This window comes from Furipterus horrens, unplaced genomic scaffold (assembly GCF_987537825.1).
Source record: "Furipterus horrens unplaced genomic scaffold, mFurHor1.1.pri manual_scaffold_11, whole genome shotgun sequence".
Taxonomy (NCBI): domain Eukaryota; kingdom Metazoa; phylum Chordata; class Mammalia; order Chiroptera; family Furipteridae; genus Furipterus; species Furipterus horrens.
In genome coordinates this window covers 67,469,161-67,481,974 of record NW_028327181.1, presented here as the reverse complement: position 1 = coordinate 67,481,974, position 12,814 = coordinate 67,469,161, and the positions used below count along the sequence as shown (strand labels likewise).

General features: G+C 42.4%; 1 protein-coding gene and 1 pseudogene across 1 annotated transcript in view; both read right to left on the bottom strand.

The window, feature by feature from the left end:
- The window catches only part of MYO1D (myosin ID), a 301,572-nt gene that overhangs the window by 89,111 nt on the left and 199,647 nt on the right, over positions 1-12,814 (bottom strand). The window contains exon 21 of the mRNA XM_090257605.1: positions 1,062-1,216. Within this exon, the coding sequence (XP_090113731.1) occupies positions 1,062-1,216 (155 nt within the window). The remainder of the gene's footprint in view (positions 1-1,061; positions 1,217-12,814) is intronic.
- LOC149998118 (52 kDa repressor of the inhibitor of the protein kinase pseudogene) lies at positions 4,495-11,662 on the bottom strand (annotated as a pseudogene).

Genomic DNA, 12,814 nt, shown 5'->3' with positions numbered 1-12,814 from the left:
GATCTGGAATACAAGGTTTAATAACATAAAATAAATGGTCTGTGCGGCCCATTTCTAAAACTATACCCCATACATTTAACAGCAAAAATGAACACAGGAGACTGAGACATGTGGGCATCTGATTGTAAATATGCCTTTGTTCAGATAAAGAAGTCATATCTAAACCTAAGGGATAAACAATACTAATAAGGAATACTTGGTTACTTCTGGCAACTTAGTAAACATCTTTTAGAAAGAAAAGGAACTGGACACTGGGCTCATTTCTCAGTCATTGAGTTTTAAGGAGCAGCGTCCCAGCATCGGGGTGGTGGTGGGGAGGTGGGGACAGGACGCCCCATGGGAAGAAGTCAGAGAAGCGCCCTACCCTAAACACTCCACGACCTCGCAGGGGAAGAAAAACTCCATCTCTAAAACAACGCCAATGAATAACCAGGCAACCTCACTCCCCTGCTTAAAAGGATCCATTCACTTGTCCCCATCACCCTCAGTACCTGCTCTCTGTTTATATTTCTCACACCATTGTTCACAACACACAGACACACACAGAAGGACCCCGGATGTCGTCACTGTTTTCAGTGAAGTTCTCAGAATGCGCCATGTTCCAGCACGGCTCGTTTCTGTAGCGGTTACTCACTGTCTCTCCCAAGGACTCCTTTAGTTGTCATGGGTCTCCGTGTCCCTCCAAACCTGCCTTCTAACGGGTTCACATTCTTAGTAAATACACTCACTGATCATACTTGGGGTAAATGAGAAGCTGGGACAAAAAGTAATTTTTCTATCTTTTTGATTTAATTACACTGAGATTGGAGGGAAGAAATCACCATTAGGGAAATCTCTCACTCTGGTTCAGCAGGAGGCTGGAAAAGTAGAGGATCATTCCTAATCTTGAAACTATACCTGGAACCTAATTTTGCCTTCTGTGAAACAGATGATTCAAGTTGTTCTTATGAAGGAAAAAGAACTCAATACACTAAAATTGGCACGAAACAAGTTCAGTGAGAGTTATGGTGAGAGATTTTATATGTTTAAGACTTGTCTTAATTACAAAATACAAATTTTACCTCTTGAAGTGATTCACCAGGACTCCAACAAGTTCTCCAATTCGATTCTCGTGGGTTGGCTGTTTGCTGAAGAGGCAGACAATGAGGTCTTTGTTGTCTTTGGTGTGGAACACTACAAGTTGGTCCTTTCCGTTGGAGACGCTCAGACCAGTCAACTGCAAAGAGACAAAGCATGGAAAACCGTCAGGCTGCTTCTCAAAGGACTGCATTTAAAAATACATCTTGTAATTTAATAACACATTTTTTTCTCGGTATCCCTGATGATTTCAATTTTTTATTAAGTTTCATGGGACAAGCAGATGGAAGAAAATAATAAAGAATAAAAGTTAATAAAATTGAAAACAGAAAAAAAACAACAACAGAAAAAAGCAACAGAAAAAATATCAATGAAACAAAGAGCTGAGTCTTTCAAAATATCAATAAAATTGCTAAACCTCTAGTGTAAAAGAATAAAAGACATAAGACCTAATTACCAATATGAGGAACAGAAGATGGGATATCACAGACCACATAAACATTAAAAGAACAATAAGGGAGTATTTTCAACAAGTCTATGTACATAAAACCAACAACTTAGACAAAACCAAATAATTCCTTGAAAGCCACAAGCTACCAAGACTCACCCAAAAAGAAATAGAGAAGCTGACTAAGGCTATGTCTATTAAATAAATGAAATCTGTAGTTAAAAGTCTTTTAAAAATGAAAACTCCAGGCTCACGCATTGTTGGCGGGAATGTAAAAATGGTACAAACACTGGGAAACCAGTTTGGCAGTTACTCAAAAAGTTAAACACAGAATTACCATGTGACCCAGCCATCTCACTCCAAGGCATTGATCCTGAAGAAATAAAATGTGATGTTCACACAAAAAACTTATACATGTGTATTAGTAGCAACTCTATTCATAATTACCAAAAACTGGAGGCAATGGAAATACCCATCAATAGGTGAATGGATAAACATCTTTACAATGTTCATTGATACATCTAAACATTGGAATGCTATTCATCGATAAAAAGGAATGAACTAATGGTACAAACTATTGATATCAATAACATGGATATATTTCAAAGGCATTAATGCTAAGTGAAGTAGTCAGTCTCAAAAGGTTATCTACTGCAGGACTCCATTGAAGTGATATTCTCTAGAAGACAGAACTCTAAGGATGGGAAACAGATCAGTGGTTGTCAGGGCTTGGGATCAGGGAGAGTCAGATACAAGAGTTTTAGGGGGTGATGGATGACTCTGTCTCCTTATTGTGGTGGTTGTTACGCAAATCTATGCATGTGTTAAGACCCACAGACCTGTATACCATCACCACTACCAAAAGCCCACTTTATTTATTATATTTAAACATAAAAAACATAGCTCCTTGATTGTTTTGATCTCTAGATATTCTATTTTGGTCAATAAAGCAAAAACCCAAGTGCTTCCTCCTTCTGTGGTTTGTTCTTCAATTGCAGAAAATACCAAAGTGCCACCTCCTGGCCACCACAGACGCTGTCAGTTTAGTTTGGCAGTCAGCACCGTCCTGGGTGGAGCGGAAGAGACAGGCATCAAACAACCTGAACAGTTCATACATTTGGAAGGCCCCTGAGTTCCATGCCCACAGCTCACAGATAAGGAAAGGGAGGCTCAGTGAGGCTGGCTGCCTTGCAGGCCTTGGCACTGGACCTCAGGCCTGCAGAGTAACCAGACCCGTGCTCTCTACCACAGCCAGCTTTCCAAATATCATGTGCAAATGAACATAAGCTATATAAGTAAGTATTCCTAAACAGCAAGGGAATAAATTTTTTTTTAAAAACAGAATTCACATTTTATTTATGTTGAAATAAACTATACAAAATGAACTTTCTTCACCAAAAGTAGCAGCCATGTTTTCCGCATTATTTCTAGATAACCACAAACCACATTTTTGTATGTTTTCCAGATTTTGTTTATAAGTCACGATGCGACAGGAGATACAGTCATGGAAAAAAGAATAAAACTGGCAAGTCAGTATGACTTCGGTCTCCATGGCCTCTGATCTTGTCTTGATCATAAAACAGAGGTGTTCAACACATACCTGCCAAAAACCTTATGAAGGTACAGGCTCCCTCTAGCTCGGGGGCTCAGTGAGTTGGAGCGTCATCCCATACACCAGAAAAGGTTGCGGGTTCGATCCCTGGTCAGGGCACATAACCAGGTTGTGGTTTTGATCTCCAGTCAGGGCCTGTTTGGGAGGCAACTGATTGATGTTCCTCTCTCACACTGTTTCTCTCTCTCTCTCTCCCCCCCTTCCTCTCTCTCTCAAATCAATAGAAACATATCCTTGGGTGAGGATTAATAAAAAGATGTAGGCTCAACAAAGGCATGTAAACAGCAACAACCAGATATGGAACAACAATGGCAGGTTTTTCCATTCAATCTTTAACTGTAACTTGTTCCTTTAAGATCACTGAACCTATACTGAAATCCTTGTTTGGCAAGTTCACATGTTTCTTTCACTGTCTGGTAATTCCCTTAGCTCCCCATCACAGATTTTTTTTTTAGAGAAGGGGGGAGGGGGGAGGCAGAGGGGAAGGAGAGGGAGGAGGGGGAGACAGAGAGAAGAGGAACATGAGTCTGTTGCCTCCTGTACTCATCCTGACTGCGGACCAAACCTACGACCTAGGCATGCGCCCTGACCAGGAATCAAACCTGTGACCTTTTGGTGTGTGGGGCGATACTCCAACCAATGAGCCACACCGGCCAGGGCACCATTACAGACTTTTAAAAAAGATTTTTTAAATTTATTTTTTGAGAAAGGGGAAAGGAGGGAGAGAAAGAGGGAGAGAAATATCCATGTGAGAAAAACTTTGATCAGTTGTCTCTCGCATGCACCCAGACTGGGGACCAAACCTGCAACCCACGCATGCGCTCTGATTGGGAATCCAACCAGCAACCTTTTGGTTTGCAGGCAATGCCCAACCGAGTCACAGCGGTCAGGGCCATTATAGATTTTAATAGCATACTTAAAATTCTTGGTATTCAAAGGTTAGTCCTGAGCTTCACAGTAAGATTTTATAAAATGTATTCCTTCCTCCCACACCTCCTCAAACTATATTTCTTCAAAGAATTGATAACTCAATACCTGATGACTGGGCCCACAGTGATAATAAATGCTATGTCTGAAGTGACTTAACTAAAACAATTGCTAGGTGCCATTAGCAGAGATCATAAAGACGTCTAACAGGGCCCTTTCAAATGCTATCTCTGGAAGAACAGCTGGTTCTCCAAAGCATGAGAGTTCAAACGGGCCATTTAAACGGGGAGATAATCAATGGCTAATGTACTAAAGATATTCAGTGATCCCGTGGCCTACATATACCTTATAGTTTTTCGATAAGATGTTTTTAAACTTCTTACAGATTTTTTTCAATATCAAATATAAGAGAAAACCTCTTTTAAAAGTTTCAGGTATTTTCGATGGTTTCTGAATTCTCTGTAGGAAGCTCTGACTTAGTTGTATAGGGTTTGATACACGTCTCCCATTGAATCCAAATGATGTTTAAAATCGAAATTTATGTTAAGCAAAGCTGAGGCACTTGGTCTTCGGTCTGTCCAAGCGTTCCTCAGGCATGCTTTGAGACGCTTTCGCCTGTTTTCAATGTTCATTCTGAATCTCCATCAGAGGAGGAATACACAGGACCTTCAGCAACGCATAAGCCTTAGGAAAACACCTGACGGCAAGTGCGGGGCTTCATAAGTGGCGGATGGAAGCTCTCTCTTTCCCTCTGTGTTTCCACTTGATTCAAAACCAATGCAGCCCAGCTGAGAGTGTGTCAGGACTGGGCAAGTCGCCCCTGTCCGTGGCAGCACAGCGCTCCTCCGATGTGTTGAGTTTGAGCTGTCCCATGTCAGAGGGTACCAGAGATGAGCACGCTTAGCTTTGAGGTGCTGCTCTGGGAATGCGTCTTTCAGTTCCGAGCGATGGGTTCCGCAGCTGGAACGCTTAGCGCTTCTCTACAGTGACTCTCAGAGGTCAGCTGAGAGTCCAGCTTCCCTTGCTGAGCTCTGCAGAACTTCCCGGGGAGCTTCATCTAAATAGCACGTTTGATTGCCAAACTGGTGGCTTCCTCAAACCAAAACTCAAAATTAACTTCCATGTTGTCCCTCACTTCATTTGGTGCATGCGGCGCTGCAGTGAAACCACTGGCTGCACAGAGGACCTCAGAGGTTTGCACCTGGAGATGTCCCCCCACAGGCCCTTGTAAAAGATACATTTTTAAGAATGACAACGGTAACGATGAAATCAAAATCTGTTATTGCACTATAGAGTACAAATGCTCTGCTCACTATAGTTAGTCCCTCTATTTGTGTCACTGTTGGTACCATCTAAACATAAACAAGTGCTTATGGGAGGTCTCCTAAAATTTCCAAAGCATCGTGTCTGCCCGCCCCCTGAGAACGAATGGCTCATTTCCTGCAGTTCTCCTCCCCTTTCTTCATTGTTCCAAAGTAGACAGAAATGACATGGTCAAGCTCTAAAAGCGCTTGTGGTGATGGATGGAAAAAAGAACAAACTTCCTCAATTGTTCCTAATGCAACAGACACTCCCCAAATAAGCGTGATTCTGCCAAGCACGTACTTGAGGCAAAGGAAGAGCAGAGTGTGTTGCCAGCTCGGGGATATTTCTCTAAAAGTCTAGAAGCAACTATTTTCATTTTGGAAGAAAACCCACTGGACACAGCGTAAGCCTGGCCATGACAATACTCCATGTTTAATCCCCAAGTCTCAGTTATCAGAGTGTCAAATTTCACAGCCAAAATTTCGGCATCAACTTCAAAAGGCAGGAAGCCCACAAATGCCTCTCTTAGGTTATGAGATTCATCAACAAACCTCACCAACATGGCGAAGTCTCTCACTTCCTGGAGGATTACTTCCCGGATGCAGCTCTCCCAGATCTCTAGCATCTGTTTCTGCTGTGTTTTTGAACAGAACAATGTGTTGACTGCTGTTGTCTCAAAGCACTTTCTCCGAATCTCTTCACCAGAATTTATCCAGCTCTCCAGCCGTGCTTGAAGTTATCAGGAGTAAAGAGACCTCTTGGGATTTCATCAGCTTCCAAGTCCATCCAGAGGTTATGTTTTATTTTCTCATAAGAATCAAACATTCAGGCCCTGGCTGGTGTGCCATAGTAGATTGAGTGATGGCCTGTGAACCAAAGGGTTGCTGGTTCAATTCCCAGTCAGGGCACATGCCTGGGTTGCAGGCCAGGTCCCCAGTTGGGGGTGTGCTAGAGGCAACCACACATTGATGTTTCTCTCCCTCTTTTTTTCCCTCCCTTCCCCTCTCTCTAAAAAGTAAATAAAATCTTTTAAAAATAAAATTGCAGGAAAAAAAATCAAACTTTCAAATAAAGATTTTAAGTACTCTTTGTTTTCCTTCTCTTCATGGGTTGAAAGTAAAATGTCTTCATCCTGTGCTTCACCCCCTTCTTCTGCACTGGGGTGCTGAGCATTGCTGTTATTTCTTTATGTTTTTGTTCCTGTTCAGAAGTTTTGTCAGTTTTTTTCTGTTTCAGTGGCCTGATTTCATCTTTGCTCAATTCTTTCATTTGTTTCCTGTGTCTATAATGCAGATTGCTCAAATGACTGGTAAGAGCAAATATTGTTGGTATCATATTATCTCAAAGAACTGTCCTATAAGGACTAGTCCTCATAGGACAGTTCTATAGATCACAAAGGTCCCAGAGTGTCTGGAACATAACTGATAATGTTTATTTAGTTGAGTGGGTGTTCTTCTTCTAAGTCTGCTCTCCTACAATTTTCCACCCACTTCTGGCATCCAGCCGGATCCTGTGGGAGCCTGAGGAAGACCACCTCCCATTGCATGCTCTTCAGCAGTTGGGGGCAGCTGGGGGCAGTGCAGAAGTTAGGGCTCACAGCCCAGGGCTCCCCCCTGTGCTCCTCCTGTAAGGCAGGGGCGTGCTGGGCAGAGGGGCCAAATAATTTGCGTAGGAGGTTGAATTTTTAGATTGATTTTAAAGAATTATGCTCAGTGAAATAAGCCAGGTGGTGAAAGAAAATACCATATGATCTCACCTATACGTGGAACCCAATGAACAAAACAAACGAGCAAAATAGAACCAGAGATATGGAAATAAGGGACAGACCGACAGCGACCAGAGGGGAGGGAGAGGGGAGAAGTGGGGAAAGTGGCAGGAGGGGCTAGCCAAGGAACAGGGATAAAGGGCCCATGGACAGGGACAGCAGCTGGGGATTGACTGTGGGAGTGGGGGTAGGGAGTGGCAGGGGAGAGCAACCCGGGAAAAACTGGGACAACTCTAATTGAACAACAATAAAAAAATAAAAATAAAAAAAAAGAATGCCAGGGTCAGTGCTTAACAGAGAGAAGAGAAACTATTCAAGGAATTAGAAGTCAGGTCACAAACCTATGGAGATCATGGGCTTTCTGAGGCCACTGGTAAGAGAACATATCAATCTTTCTGCCACTTAGGTGTATCCCATCCAGCTGATTTTTAGATGATTAAATTAAAAGTATCATTTTCATTAAAGAAAAACCATTTTATGTCTGTGGTGCTTCACTCTCATTTGATTATTCCATATACAAAATTACGAATTGAATTTACGTAACACTTCACAGGACAGAGTGATTGAAGTTTAATAAAACGAGAATTCTAACAGTGGCAGCCCTGCCAGCATATCCCAGGGGGTCGGGACGGAGACGCAGCAGTGAATGCTGAAACCGTCCAGAGAGGATCCCTTCCCAGAGGACAGGAGCCCAGGACTCCCTTCGCAGAGCGTGGGCTGTCTCTCCCCCGCTTTCCCCATTCCAGCCTGTCTGGGTGGCTTCCTATCGCTGTTCGCAGGAATCCTTCATGCGTGTGCTCAGGCCTATGGGCATGCAGAATCCCAGGGGAAAACAGCACCTAATATCTTCTGCTACACAAGCAAAGAAAGATGGCCCCTGCCATCGCCAAGGCAGGACAAAGGGCATCTAGAATGTCTCCTTTGGCTCTGGGAGGCAGGATGGTAACTGGGGAAAGCAGTGCAGTGAGGGATGACCTGGGTATCAATCCCGAGGCAGCCAGGTGATCCTGAGTGAGTCATTTAATTTCTTGGGGCATCCAAAGATCACAGCCGATGCCTGGTCTACTTTATAAAGTTGTGGTAAGAATCAAATAGTAGAAACTCAGGGTATAAAAAGATAAATAAGAAAACCCCTCTGCCTTCAAGGGTGTTTACACTCTAATCCAAGAGAACAGCAACATCTGCACCAGGCAAAGGGAAGGGGTGTGCGGACGGACATCAGCCGGGGAAGGCCGCTTCCTTGGTTATCCCTGGGCGGCCACAACACAGCAGTGAGTTTCTCTAAACAGCAGTGAAACCCTTTACCAAGGCTTTTCCCTGGTAGGTGCCTGCATATTTCTTACAATCCGTGGGATTGCTAGGCTATGAATCTAAGTCTACTCCTTATTTGGTCTTGAAGATTTGAACAGTGTAAATATAGTCTCTGATTATGACCCATCTCAATTCTCAGGGCCTCCTCTGTAAGGAGGGCCAAACAGAGAACGCCCTAGAGCAGTACAAGATCTGGCAGTTCAGAAGGAAGAGGCTGCTCCGAGGCAGCGTAAGTGCAAGGACGTGGAGAGACTAGAAAAGAAAACTCAACTTTGTCTCCTCATTTACGAAATAAGTGTGAAGTAGACTGACACTAGAAAATGAAATAATTCTGAAAAATAAACATGAGAAATTGAAAATATAATGGAAGTAGTAACAGAATCCATACTGCAGAAAATCAAGCAATAGTTGAATAGAAGTTCTTTTTAAAAAACTTAATCTTTATTGTATTTTTTCCACTACCATTTAGTCCCTTTACACCCCCCCACCCTGCTGTCCATGACCATGAGCCTTCTTTCCTTTTTGCTCAGTCCCTCCACACCCTCACATCCCCCACCCCGGACTAGCTGTCATCTGAGACTTGAGTCTTTAGCGAGAAAGGAGTCAAGGTACCAGTCCAACGTAATTAACAGAAAAGCACATGAAAATGTAGCCCAGAAAAATGTACTGAGTTTATAGAATCAAGGGAAAGAAATCTTCAAGTACGCAGGCATAAAAAATAAGTTATCCACACAGAAGAGAAGGGGCTTCCTCCTACGAAAGTATTACAGGACTAAAAACAAGTGCTGTGACTGAGCACAGGGACTTTGGCCTGGATCTTTCAATATAATTTTTAAGTGACAGAAATTTTAATGGTAGAAGGTATGTTAATAGATACCATCTACCTACCTCATACTACTTTTACAAATAGCACTACTCCCACCAAAATACTCCGTATAACTTAACCTGTCAGTCAAATAGGGGTTTAAAAATTGAGGTGTAGTTTATATACAATAAAATTCACAGATTTTAAGGGCCTAGGTGGATGATTTTTGACACTCAAATCAAGATACAGAACATTTTCATCATGCCAGAGTTCTCTGATTGTTCTTTTAAAAGTCTTATTTCTATATTTATAACTCAAATTAGCTTAGTTAGCTCTTTTGAATTAAAAAGATTAGTTTATCACTTATACCGAGAAACCCAGGTGCCCACTGTAGTAAGAGCAAACTCACAAGATAGTGAATTTTCTCTTTATCTTTTCTCTGGTTTCATGGGTTGTGCCGTTAGGATGATGAGTTTTACAAAAAATAATAGTTAATCGTCAAAAGTGACAAATCAGCTAAAAGCTATAACAGTAACCTTAAAGGAACTATTTAGATTCTTGTAATAATAAAATACAGGCTTATTCAAAACTGCTTGAAATAGGTGGTCTGAAATTTAAACTTTTTGGTTGCCTATATATTCTTCTTATAGTAAGAGTCCTTGTAATAAAACTTAACCTCATTTGATTTCCCTTAATGGACAGATAATCCTTGGTATCCAATTTCTAGTTTTCAATAATTAAAAAAATTGTGCTTAGGTGATAAAACAATAGTTGTTGGATTAGATTCAGTCTCACTTTGTAGGACAAGAGCCAATACCAAGTAAATGTCTGTGTGTCTTGAGTTACACTATCACAGAAGGTCAGGGGACGGTTATCACGTCCCCAGAGGCCACTGTAACTACAGGCCATTTTGCTTGCTGCCATTTTTGCTTCCAATTCCTCTTTATTTCTCTGCCTGCATCTTTATGTCTCTCCTCTCTGTGTGTGCACATGTGTTGTCAGGGAAAATTGTGGGGCCTCAAAATTCTAGCTGTCAATTCCCAAACCCCAAGCAATCAAGAAGCTGAAGACTTCTGGAGAATGTGTGCATCACAAGACTCTGACATTTTTACAACAAAAGCCTCTAGTAATCTAACAGGCTGTGAGCCTTTGAGCTCTTGTTACTTTAAAAAGTTAACCTTTTAAATGATGACCAACTCCTTTAAAATCACCATGGACTAACTAGAGAGGAGAATATGCTCTAGTTTTTAATCTGGGCTCTCTTTTTTCCAGACATAGTCCCAGTGAGTAGCTACTCTATAGTCCTCCTTTTTAAAATTTATTGATCTAAGTAAGAGGAGAGAAAGAGAGAAACAATGATTTGTTGTTCCACTCATTTATGTGTTCACTGGTGACTTCTCTTACGTGCCCTGACCCAGGACTGAACTTGCAACCTTGGCATATGGGGATGATGCTCTGACTGACTGAGCTACCCTACCAGGGCTACTCCACAGTTTCCTTGAGTGGGAGGATTTCTTCTCTGTGGGAGGTGGTCTCTACACACATCTTTAAGGAACTTCATTAACTTGGGTTTTTACCTCTGACCCACATGTGCCTAACACACAAAGGGCTTTCATAAATTGCAGGGGTCACAATTTTGTCAGGTATCTGTATTTTAATACGTACACTTGGCCTTTGGATTTACTATTCTCTCTTCTTTGGTTTGATGGCAGAGTTATAATATTTATGTGCTTTTGATTTCAATTAACAAATTAATTTGGCTGCTTGATGAGGGAGAACATTCTGTTCATTCTATTTTCCACCAGAAACTTGGAAGACAGGTGCTTTGATGCTTTGCAGGCGCCTGGTGACTTTATATTTCACTTTGTCTCTCTGTTCATCTGCCTCTCCTAATTTCCCTTCTCTTTTCCTCCTTCATTCTCCTTCTCTTGCTCTCTTTCCTTGGACCATCTAGCTGTAAATCAGAAATCTTAACTGGGCAGGTGTGTCACGGAAATAATACAGTTTGGGATAATGGAGAGTTTACCCCTTTACAAAGAACTATCACTTGAAAGCAACCAAGAGCTTGTATCCTGAGCCACTACGGGAGAGGGTGACTATCCTGCCGTTGCCCTGCCATGAGGAACCCAAGCTTCTCAGAGAGGCCAGGTGTTGACACTGTGGTGGGCAGTGCAGTTCGGGTCCCCCCAGCCCCAGTGCCAGACGTGTCAGTGCTGTTGAGTGACCCCCAGCCTTTGAGTCTTCCCAACATGTCCTACATGTTGTGGTGCAGAGGCAAACTGGCCCCTTGTGCCCTTTCCAAACTCTTTGACCCATGGACTCCATGAACCTAATAAAATGGCGGTGGTTTGTTACACAGTAATAGAACTGGAATAAAAATGTGGAGGCAGGAATGAGGTGCTGCTGTATCATGGCCGTAAAACAGCAGGCACTGGGTTTGGGAAGTTGGTGGAAGCTGGAAGAGCCTTGAGAACATGGCTGGAGGGGTCATGCCAGACTTTAGGGAGGCGGCCAGTGAGGACTTGAAGGTAAGTAAGTAAGGACAGTATTGTCTCAGGCTTGAGGAACGGTGACCCTTTCATCAAAAGGGCAGAAAATTTGACAACACTGCTGCCTACGGGAAGGTAGAGAACAGAAAATGTACCTAACAAAATTCTATGATCTAGAAAAGGATTTCTAGACAGAATACTAAAAATGCCACCTAGCTTCTTACTGTCTATGAAAAAATATGAGGAGAGACACGATCTTAATAAAGAACTGTTTAGCCCCGGCTGGTGTGGCTCAGTTGGTTGGAGTGTCATCCCATACATCAAAGGGCTCTGGGTTTGATTCCTGCTCAGGGCACATGCCTAGGTTGCAGGTTCAGTCCCTGGTTGGGGAATGTACGGAAGGCAGCGGATTGATGTTTCTCTCTCTCTCCCTCTCATATCAGTGAATATATCCTCAGGTGAGGATTAAAATAAATAAAGAACTGTTCGACTTTCATGCAAAATTTAGAAGAAATATAAAGGAGCCTATTCTTGCTGAGTTTGAAAATGAAACTTTCTTATTTCCAGCTTTTCCAGATGGCAAATGATTCTGAATGAAATGGTTTTAGGGCAATGATCAAATCCAGAGTGAGACAGTAAAATCCTCTGTCAAAACCCCAGAAAGATCTAAGATGGTGCTTTACAGAAACTTCCAGAGACTAAAACCTCTCTAAAGGTCTCCAGGGCATTTCTTACAAATTTCCTCTATTAAACGAGAGGGCTCTTAGGAGCCTAAAGGACCTTAATCCCCCAGTAGCTCACAAGGAGCCCAAGGTTCAAAAGAGTTTATCTTTGCAAAGATTTGTGGGTGTGTGTTTTGTCTAATAAGGTGGATTAAAAATTGATACACAGTTAAGTCCACACAGATTTCAAAGGAGCTGTATCAGGTTGCGCTGAATGGGACAGACACATTACAATACGCGACGAGGCTTTGGGACCCCCAACTTTGGAGGCGGGAAGCAGACTAAGAAGGCTACTTAGCTACAAACACAGATGGCCACTGACTTATGTGCCTCCCATTCCCCATCTCATGGAA